Raw genomic sequence first — 11,186 nt, forward strand, 5'->3', positions numbered from 1 at the left:
CATTCGTATTTTCTATGTGAACATTAGTATGTTCGTTTGTTTTTCTACGAACATATCAACGAACATGTATTTTCTACGCATATATCATCGAACATTAGTATGTTGATTCATTTTTCTACGAACATAGCAATGAACATTAGTACGTTCATTCGTATTTTCTATGTGAACATTAGTATGTTCGTTTGTTTTTCTACGAACATATCAACGAACATGTATTTTCTACGAACGTGTGGGAAAGAGAGAGAGCGTGAGTTTGGAGAGAGGGACGGATCAGTGAGGAGAGATTTGAGCATGAATAAAAGATTTGATTAGTTATAATTAGGAAAATAAATAAATATGGAAAAATTACAATAATTAATGGACGAATGATCACCGTTAGATTAAGCAAAATAGACGCACAAGATTTCGTCTTTATTCTCTATATAAGAAGTGGTCTATATATATATATATATAGAGAGAGAGAGAGAATTTTATGACATAAATTAACAAAATTATTTTTCCATCTAAACTTTACAATAACATATAACATTGATTTTCATGTACGAGCATTTCTTATTCGCAGTTCTCTTTCTTATTCCTTCACTAGTTTTGCTCCCGTGCGATGCACGGTAATAGTTATATAACTAAATTATTTAAAAGTATAAGTAATCTATACTTTTTAATGTTGAATGTCTTTTTATATTATACTAATATTTTTTATAATTTAAAAGATAATGTTGATAATTTTTTAAACTTATATAAGAGAGATCTCACTAATACTATAATTGTTTAAATAAAGGTGACTTTTTATAGTTGTATGTAAGTTAAATCAATGACCAAGATCAATTAACAACATATTTTTATCAACTATCATTATTAGCGTTAAAATGTTCATCAAAATATTCATATGTTTTTATTTTAGGTTTCTATTAATAAATAATTTTTTTCTAAAACTTTATTTATGCATAGTAGTAAAAAAGATTTTCTAGAATTTTTATTATTTGATGCATAATATACAACTCTGATTTTTTTCAAAATACTTCATTCGTCCCAGCTATATAGGCTGATTGAATTCTGTAAAATGATTAAGAAAATCATTGTAAAAGAAAATTATACAAGTATATTCCTAACATGTCCATATTTATTATTTGACAATACATTAATGCTAGAGTGAATCAAAGAATTAAATAAACGCGTATCAGGGCAATAAATATGAGAAGAAGTTTGATGATTGTTGTGAGCACACTAAAATTTATACTCTCACCACAAGAAACTGCGCGATTAGCGACGGAATTTTCCGTCGCTAATCCCCAATTTTCCGTCGCTATTTTTAATCACCGACGGACGGCCGACGGAGACCGTTTGTCGCCGTAAAAGCGGTCGCTAAACCGAATACCGACGGAATTTTGATCCGTCACTAAGTTACCGACGGAAATAACGACGGCGTGACCGTCGGCAGAAAAACGACGACGAAGGCGTCGTCAGTCAATAGCGACGGAAATTGCATGACAAAAAAAATGACAAAAAAATAAATTTGAAGCTAAAATGAATTAATTTTTTAATGGAATATATAAATTGAATGACAAAAAAAATGACATAAGATAACATAAAAGTATTATTTTATAGAATATTAGATTAAACAATTATAATTTTAGAATATTTGCATGTTTTTGCCCCTTCTATAGTATTATTTTATAGATATATATTAGATTAAATTAATGAACATTCATAGGCTATAATATCTTATCTATTATAGATTAAAACCAATATATATATATATATATATATATATATATATACACACACACATATTGTATGGAATATACCATTTATATAACATAATATATTATTAATTGTATATAAGTAAATCTTCTTAAGTTTATTACATGTCACTATAGAAATAACATTCAGTTAAAATATTAAAATTAATGTGTTGTCATGAGTTATGTCATTGTAACATTAATTATTAATTGTTGATCCAAAATTATCAATACATAAATATGATATGCCATTTTTAAAAATAAAAAATATAATTATTTCTAAAAATAGTAAAGTGATTTTTGACGGGAAAAAATAATTTACTATTTTTGAAAATGGTTGTGCTTATATATATATATATATATATATATATATATATATGAAAATACGAAAATATTTCATGTGTATTGCACGGGGTGCAATGATAGTTCATTTGCAGTAAAAGTGATGAATTTGGGGGGGGGGGGGTGCTCATAGGGGATTGGAACCCAGGACCATCCAATAAATGATGAATTCACTGTATATCTTTATGATCTAAATGCAAAAAATGGTTCATAGTTTATATCTTAAAGTGACTTTTAATTTATTTTAGCCAATCTTTGGTTCATAGTTAATATATATATATTTTAGAGATACAAAATTAACTATATTTTAATTAAAATAATAGAAAATTTATAACAAAAAATACCAATATGATTTGGAGTAGACGAAATGAAGACAAACTAAAAAATAAAAATAAAATTCTAAAATTAGTAAGTTAATTTTAGTAGAAAAAATATAACTTATTATTTATGAGAATAGTTTTCTTTTACATACAATAAGAATATTAGTAGAAAAATTAACGAATAAAATAAGAAGATTAGCGTTGACATAAAGATAAAGAGATTAGTAGAAAAGTTATTTATTGCTTGAGAAAGAAAACTATTCTTTTAGAATCTATAGATCAAATATAATTGGTATAAATATTTCAAAAAAAAATAGAATTTTAATGGAATAATTGAAAATTTGAAATTATGTGAGAAATTATCATATTTCATGTTATAATGTAATTCATTATTCTTACATTATATATAATGGACAATGAATATATTTGAAGGAATCATTAATTACTATACTATAATATTTGTAGGTGTGAACTAATTACCATAAACAAAAAATATATATAAATCATCATAAATATACATATGTTATGTACTAATTATAAACTATCTATATTATATGAAATAAATCACAAAAAATAAGTACATTGATATGTACTGTATTGGATTATATACATGTGTATACATATAACCGACTATTAATATGTGAATGAATTAGTCAATATTGACATATTTATGATATCAACTAATTATCATATTTAATGCTTTAATTAATTGTTAATTACCAAATTTAAGATATGACTAAATAGTGATTAGTATAGAAATTACACTCTAGTTTTGGGCGGGAAAAAAATTGTGAAGTTGGATTAACTTTTATATATATAGATTATTTCTGAAAATCATGCAATTTCGTCATGAAAATATATGCAATATACAACTTAAATCAAAGACCACAACAAGATATTTAATTTGATAAAATAAAAGTAAAAAGGAAATCACAAAGAAACTCAACAAGAGTTCCAACTATGAAAGGGAAAAAAAAGAAAATCCCATGAATTTTCGATCAACATCTCATCCAATGTGCACCAAAACAAGTATAGAGTTGACAGTGTGTGTGTCTCTCTCTCTCATTCTAAGAGAGAGAGAGAGAGCTTTGATACATTCTGCAAAAACAATATACAGATGCCAATGCCATACTCTGCAGAGAGCTGAAAGTGTAACTATTAATCAGCAGTGAATCTAGAAACTGCAAACCTAAATCAAGAAACTTGCAGGCATTCAGGCATAAGACTCCTCATTTACATTTTATACGAGATGACTGCGCCTTCCTCCAAGAATCTGTCATTCGTTTTCAAGCTCTTCCCCGAATTTCTCTAATCTGTCGGTCTCATCTTCCAAATCGCGTACTAAAGTATGGTTTACGGTACCATCATCCAGACATGCATGTACCTGCTTCCCACCAAACCTGAAAACGAGCAAGGTCAGAGCTGTGGATCGACAATGGATCTTCTTGAGTCAAAAATATGCACGTTGTGTTTATCCAGTAACCGTGCAACCTCAACTCAACGAGAGGAACACAGCCATGAAGCCCAATATTGGTCAATTCAGTAGCAAATCATTGAAGATCCTTGAGGAATACGAGCTCTCAACAAGGGGCGCATTACTTTATTGATTTTAAGCTTGAAATTATCACACTATCGTATTCTGTGCTAATGTCGACTAATCATGTTGATTTTGTCAGATTATGCATTACTACGAAATCTAAGTAAGGAAAAGTAAAGTGAATGTGAATGTTACCATCGCCCGTTCATCAACTCTATGCATTTAAGAGCATCCTTACTGTCCTTATACTTCACCAAGATAACACCTTGAGGGTGATTCTCGCAGACCTGAAAATCCATGTCAAAGTAGAAGTAATTAGAGATCAATCATTTTAAAAATGAATGAATCAGCAGTGCTCTGTCAACTGATTACGATAAACTAGAATTACCTTGACAGCATCCAACGGGCCGAGCTTTCCACACTCATCACGGACATCCTCCTCCAGTTCAGGGCGCAAACTCTCATCAGCCTATAACAAAAGGAAGAATGATTGGTAAAGAAAAGTTTCAAGTGTACAATTCATAAACACTATGATATATCATATCATTATCAAGATCACGAAACTAAAGCAACAAGCAGAATTATGATGTAACTGCACTAAATATTGACTTGGTGCTATGACTGATTTAGCCTAAATAAGTTTGCCAAGTAAACAAATTATGATGCCAACTCATAGTAAGTAAGCATGGGCTTTAACAAAAATCTTTGCTTTCCAAGACTGGCATACAGCAGGCAACTGACTAGCTGATGTCAGAAAGAAAGGCACAGTGCATTACCCTCAATTCAGCAGGAGTGAACATGTAACGAAGAAGGACAGTTGCTGGGATGGACACCTTTGAATCGTCACGGCCACCTGTTTGTTCACAAAAATGAACTTAATATCTTAACTGAAAAAAAACCCACATCAAGTGAATGGAGAACATGAGATTGCATATATTGATGGACAATGAGCTTGCAAGAGAGATGGAATCAAGAAAACCTAATCAAGTATTCATTCTCTCTTATAGTGAAGAAAATGAGTGTCGAAATAGAACCCTCCTTATGAAGAAGATGAAATTCAATTTGGCATATGAGGAAATACGAAGACAGACCACATTTTGAGAGTGGTCATATAAGTAAAGAAATTGCTAGGAAAGGGAAGTTCAAAACACAAAATTGCAATTTCACTTGCCACAGAACCTACCCCAGCCCAACATCTTCTGCTCAACCTTCTGAAGCTTTCTCTTCTTCTTATTGTCTACTTGCTTGGATATAAATTTATCGCCTGTGAGGAAAAGTATAATTTTTAGATTAAGTAACAACACGTAAAACAATAACAATGACAACAACAATAATGATAACAAACAATTTCCCACCCAAGTTAACAAAAGCTGAGATGCAACACTAGCAATTCCTATAATGCTCTTGAACATTCGATAACTGTAAGTACCAAAGAGCACAATGAGCAGCTAAGTCCATGGCCCATACCTTTTTGCTCGAACTTAGCTAGTGAAACTGACATGGGAGTCTTCCCGCCAGGCCTTAGAGGAGCTCCGTCCAAAATTTTGATAGCTAGGTCTACAGAAGGTTCCTAGAGAAAACAAAAAATTATATCACTAATTAACAAAGACACTGCCCAAACAGATAGACAAGAAAAATCAGTCCATGTGCAAGAAGTCGGGACCATTATCATGATCATAATTAAACCAGTTTATCCTATAAGAAAGAAACATTACCTTCAGATAAGTTACTAGAGCATCTCCCTTTTTCCTTCCAGTTTCTTTGTCAACATAGATCTTTATTCGGGGCCTCTTTGTTTCAGGATCCTGAAGTGTTTCAGCAATGAAACCCATAAGTATCATAAATTACCCCATAAGGCCAACACCATTTTAGTTCTTCAAGAGAGGGAATTGCTGCAATAATGAAATTGAAGAAACTAGCTACACATCAGCATTCTATCCTCTCTCTCTCTCTCTTGACGAGCCTTTAGCTGAAGAAATAATTGCATTATAGAAAACCAACTGGGCTCTACTCCTAAATCATCGACGGTTATTTTTTCAAAATGAATTTCAAGACATCAATTAACCATTTCTAGGGGGGCATTTATCAACCATTATATCAACATGCTCAGTTTGTAAAAGTTCTTCAAAACCACATGAAAGTCTTCTTCATCCTTTCTCTACTCGTATATCTAGAGAAATATCCTGATGATCTTTCAAGCTAGAAATTTAATAAACATGACAGAAAGTCACACATGTTGCAAACAAACCCTGAGATGTTCAAAATTAATTCCCAAGACATTAATTAACAATCAGACAAAGAAGCTAAGTTTGACAAAAATCTATTGAATCACGCATTAGTATTCTTCATCCTTCATCTCTTCTGGTAAATCTAGAGAAAGTATTCAGATCGTCATTAAAGCTAAAAATTCAATAAGCATGACAGAAGGTCACACTAGTTGAGCCCAAAACTCTAATCTCTCTCACCAAAAAGTTTTTAAAAGTTACATGTAACTTCAAATTACAACACGGTCCAAGTTACGTTTTGATAACCCCCAGAACTTGTAAAGTACTAGGAACTGCCCGTTTATCAGGCAACAGTAGATATCTTCAATATTTAAAATGGTACATTACAAATTTAGATGGTAAGGGTGACAACAGAGCCAAATGCTTTAAAGAGATGGATGGAATCTTATTTCAATGAAAGTGAATAACTAAAAGTGCACTAAGATATCCAGAATAAATTAGTTTTAACATGAAGTAGTGAAGTACATATAACCAAGATGTCAGTTACCTCTTTTATGATCCCACACTTCGAGAACACTTCAACCATCTGTATCAGATGTCATGTCAGTTTCATTCTCAATGATGATGAGGGGGACAATGTAACTGCAGACTTCAGCTGGCATCAAATTCAGTCAACACTAACCTCTTCAATTGTGACATCTTCAGGCAAGCCGGTTACATATACATGTGTATTAACTTTCAAATCAAACCAAGACTCAGGTGGTTTGTTGGGTTCCTACAGGGCATGAATGATAAATAAACCCAGTGCTTATAGAATAAAGTGCACGTTGCAATCTAGAGAAATAAGGCAAAACTTAGTGCGCTTGGCATATAATTCTAGGCAAAACAGCTTTCTTCCAAATATAAAAGAAACAATGATATATAATCTAAAAGAACCAACCTTCTTTTCAATAGCTTTCTTATCAGCACTTTCCTCGGGCAGCTTTCGCTTGCCATTTTGTTTTTCTTCAACAGCTACAGCAACAGCATCATTATCCTCCTTTTTCACTGGCGGATCACTAGCATCCACTATTGGAAAGACTTCCTCTTCTTGCACAAAAACCATATCCTCCAGACCATAATCCTCTTTCTTCTGAGCCGTTTCTTCCTATCATAAGCAAATTTAGAACCCAGTTTAATATGAATAGATGCAGCACCTATAAGTATGATAATCAAAGAAACTTGTTGTGTTACTAGGATCAACAAATAAATAAAATGCAGACTAGTCTAAACATTAAAATCGATCTATAAAGTAGAATACATAAGTTACATAACCAATTACTGCAATGAGATAGAAAAAAGGTGGTTCAAATTTGATTATTACGTTCTTAAGACCTGCAGGTTGAATTGAAAGGAAAACATTGCTAATAAAATAAATCAAATTAACAAACATATTACATTATTATGTATATCAGAACCTACCTGAGGTACCCAAGCCCTAAGAGTCCGATCCCATTTGTATGTAGTTCCATCATCATCAGTGAATTCTTCCTCTCCCTCAGGAGGAGTTGAAGGCCGCTCAGGATCATAATTTATGTTGGCCTCTGCCTCTGCCTCTGCCTCTGCCTCTGCAGCAGCCGCTGCTTCTGCCTCCCTAACCTCCCTCTGCCACTTTTCAAACTCATCTTCTTCATTAGAGGTAGCAGGAACTGCAAAATAAACAAAAATTTAATAACTAAATCATAAGACTCACCATATAAGTAAATGGAAATGTATCAAAACCTGCACTCAGAGCATTCTGCTGAGAACCGGTTGAGAGGCCAAGAACTGATGACAGTGGCTGCCAATCACTGCACCCTTCAGCCCATACAAGTGTACTTTCATGCAAATAGGCACTCGAGTGATGCTCTGTCCAGGTAAATTAAACAAGCTTAAGCACACATTCTTAACTATGACGAAAGACCAGTCAAACATCACACACAAGAACTGGTCGTCCCAACACCAAGTCCACCACTTACTTGCCAAACAGAAATCCAGAGAAAAAAGAACAAGTAATATAAAAAAAGCCCCCAAGAATCCAAAAGCTAATTGAAGAAGAAACCTTACAAACTAATGCCCAGAATACGAAAACCTAAAACAGAACATACTATACAATCAGCATCCGAATAATTCATCACAGAATCATCATATCATAATAAAAAGACAAATAGCTTACCTTGCAGCTCAGAGATTGTGTAAGGACCAATAAGCTGCTGGTCCTGACCAAGAATATACCATCCAACTCCAGTACTCATTTCTGAAAATTTCCTTAAAATCGTCAGCTTCAACCACTAATTTCAAAAAAAAAAAGTTACAGAAAAGCAAAAAAAGACAGTGATAAATAATCAATCCCTTCATTTTGCATGCAATATTACTATCGCAATACAAGCCCAGTAAAATGAGGTTTTTACCCTTAATATCTCAATAAATTAGCACAAGCTGAGCCCCAACTAAAACAGCTTTCATCTCATTTCATTCCATTATCAACCCAAAAGATACGAGTTTTCTAGACATGTCAAAAATTGCAAAAACGGAAACACATAAATTCATGAAAAAAGTAATCACGCACCAGGAATTTGCGGTTGCGACGACATGGGACAACGCTTCTTCTGGTAGCTTCTTCTTCTTCTAGCTCGTTTTCGTTGTTTTAGCTCTGCAAAATTAGAGGAAGATCGTGCAAATTGGGAGATTCGATGGGCTTGTTGTCGGATCTAAATTGGGCCTTATAAGTCTATCAAAGTATTGGGCTTTTCCTGAAGTCTATTAAGACTTTTATTGGGCTTTCTTGGGTTTAATTCGCAATGGTAACGTTGTTATATTTTACTACGATTTATTCTTTCTATCAAATCATTTTTTGTTTAGATTCTTAATTTACTTCACTGATTTAAATATTCTAATTCGAAACATTTATGTCTAGTTTTAAGATTTTAACTTTTTCTGACACGATGTGTTCTTCAATTAATTTTTTGGATTCAAATTATATTGACACGGATTTTGCACCGTCTAGGATCATTTAGCCATATAACAAAGGCTTATTTTTAAAATAGCTTGAATTTTAACTTTTTTTTTAACATGAATTTACAATTATTTTAAATATAATATGTGCTTATCTTTATTTTTCATTTTATAGTTCGAAACACAATTTTGGATTTGTTGTTGGATCATACATATAGATGTATAATAACTCAATCCGATGATCAGAACTCAGATGGCCGGATATTTAAATATACAAAACTCATTAATTGAACAATAGACATATAAGTAGGGGTGTAATCAAATTAAACCGAGCTAAATATTATTGTGCTCAAGTTTAATTTATTTATTATTAAGTCGAATCTCAAACTTTATTTATCAAAAATTTCAAGGTTCACGGGCTTAACAAATATTCTAAATTTATATTTATGCTAAAAATATTAATTATTTTATTTTAAAAATAAATTACTTCATTCACAATAACATACTTGTTTTCTCATATAAAATGGAGTTATTTGAATTTTAATACTATTATTACTAATTATTAAGCTCAAGCTTAATTTATTTATTTAATAAAGTTCACAAAATGGGTTTTTTCCCGAGTTGAATTCCAAATCACTCACGAGTGATTTGATTTGTTTACATCCCTAAACATAAGTAGAGCCTATAATTTTAATAATTATAAATTTCGAATTGAAAAATCGCTCCAAAATCCAAGTCCAAACTATATTTTGTTTAAGAAACATCCTAAATAAATCAAATAACGATTTTTGTAAATAACAATAAAAATTGTAAGGATTTATTTATTTTTGCAATATCGTGTTTTTTTTTTTTTTTTGAAAGGGCAATATCACGTATCTAGAAACCAAAACAAAAATGAAAAATGAAGAAAAAACAAAACAAAATAAAACAAACAAGTCAAAAAAATGAACAAGCAAAAAAAAAGAATGAAAATTAAAATGAAAGCTGTATAAAGACTATCCGTTGCACCCTTCACTCTTTTTTCAATTTTCTTCTTCCATCAACGGTCATATTCCCGTTGCACCTGAAATCCTCACTCTGTGTGTATCTATCTGTATATATACGTCTCCTCCTCCCTCTCACATCCCCATCAGATCTCTCTCTCTCTCTCTCTCTCTCTCTAGAACTCTCTCTTTCTCCCTCTCTTAAACAATCTCAATCAATCAGAAATGGGCGGACTATCAATCGACACCTCCGGCGACTGCTCCCACCCGCACACGCACAAGGTGTTCCTCCTGAGCAACTACATCCTCCTCGGCGGCGCCTCCAGTTGCATCTTCCTCACCCTCTCCCTCCGCCTCTTCCCCTCCCTCATCGGCTTCCTCTTCATCCTCCTCCACGTCATCACCATCGCCGGCGCCGTCTCCGGCTGCGCCGCCGCCGCCCGCGCCCCCTCGTCCGCCGGCAAGTTCTACGGCGCGCACATGGTCGCCACCGTCCTCACGGCCATCTTCCAGGGCTCCGCCTCCGTGCTCATCTTCACCCGCCCCTCCGACTTCCTCGGCCACCTCAAGTCCTACGTCAGGGAGGAGGACGGCGTCGTCATACTCAAGCTCGCCGGCGGCCTGTGCGTCCTGATCTTCTGCTTGGAGTGGGTGGTGCTCACGCTCGCGTTTTTCCTCAACTATTACGCCTACGTGGAGAGGAAGGGCATCAATGGCGGTTACGCCGCGGGGAGGAGCGGGAAGGTGCAGGATGATGAGGATTTGAAGAGCTGGCCATGGCCGTTCCAGGTCTAAAATGCGCCGGTGATTTTTGGAGAAGGAATTTGTTTTATTTATTTTTATGTTTATATGTATTTATTTGTGTGGAAATTGTTGGCGATGGAGTGTGATCGCTGTAACGCCGGTTATTATTATTTGATATTCAATTAATTATTTGAAAATCTGATTATTATTTATTTTTTTGTTAGTTTAAATTTACATATCTATATATAAACTAATTGTCAAAAAAAATCCTGTCAAAAACTTCATCAATATTATATTAGTATCATTTACAACGATTAACCTTA

General features: G+C 33.3%; 3 protein-coding genes across 3 annotated transcripts in view; 2 read left to right on the forward strand and 1 right to left on the reverse strand.

Annotated features, from left to right (window-relative positions):
* The window catches only part of LOC131016821 (putative late blight resistance protein homolog R1C-3), a 629,159-nt gene that overhangs the window by 11,921 nt on the left and 606,052 nt on the right, over window positions 1–11,186 (forward strand). The window lies entirely within an intron of this gene.
* On the reverse strand, window positions 3,372–8,870 carry LOC131016875 (splicing factor U2AF-associated protein 2-like). Its single transcript, XM_057945657.1, has 14 exons — window positions 8,751–8,870; window positions 8,358–8,438; window positions 7,925–8,050; window positions 7,625–7,851; window positions 7,104–7,310; window positions 6,846–6,938; window positions 6,711–6,749; window positions 5,654–5,743; window positions 5,406–5,508; window positions 5,122–5,202; window positions 4,715–4,791; window positions 4,327–4,407; window positions 4,134–4,225; window positions 3,372–3,801 (listed from the first exon to the last, which is right to left on the reverse strand). Exons 1-14 carry the CDS (start codon window positions 8,773–8,775, stop codon window positions 3,678–3,680), a joined length of 1,446 nt encoding a protein of 481 aa, XP_057801640.1. The 5' UTR covers window positions 8,776–8,870; the 3' UTR covers window positions 3,372–3,677.
* On the forward strand, window positions 10,166–11,060 carry LOC131016959 (uncharacterized). The gene has a single exon (XM_057945802.1). The coding sequence runs from the start codon at window positions 10,345–10,347 to the stop codon at window positions 10,912–10,914; it is 570 nt and encodes a 189-aa protein (XP_057801785.1). The 5' UTR covers window positions 10,166–10,344; the 3' UTR covers window positions 10,915–11,060.

Source organism: Salvia miltiorrhiza, chromosome 3 (genome assembly GCF_028751815.1).
Source record: "Salvia miltiorrhiza cultivar Shanhuang (shh) chromosome 3, IMPLAD_Smil_shh, whole genome shotgun sequence".
Classification (NCBI taxonomy): domain Eukaryota; kingdom Viridiplantae; phylum Streptophyta; class Magnoliopsida; order Lamiales; family Lamiaceae; genus Salvia; species Salvia miltiorrhiza.

What these genes read in the sequence shown, in the direction of transcription:
- LOC131016959 (XM_057945802.1), top strand. Translation starts at nt 10,345, where the DNA reads ATGGGCGGACTATCAATCGACACCTCCGGCGACTGCTCCCACCCGCAC.
- LOC131016875 (XM_057945657.1), bottom strand. Translation starts at nt 8,775, where the DNA reads ATGTCGTCGCAACCGCAAATTCCTG. An exon ending in AGCTAAGTTCGAGCAAAAAG is followed by an intron (nt 5,203 to 5,405) that starts GTATGGGCCATG and finishes TTTTCCTCACAG; the next exon opens with GCGATAAATTTATATCCAAG. An exon ending in GAGTTGATGAACGGGCGATG is followed by an intron (nt 3,802 to 4,133) that starts GTAACATTCACA and finishes GCTCGTTTTCAG; the next exon opens with GTTTGGTGGGAAGCAGGTAC.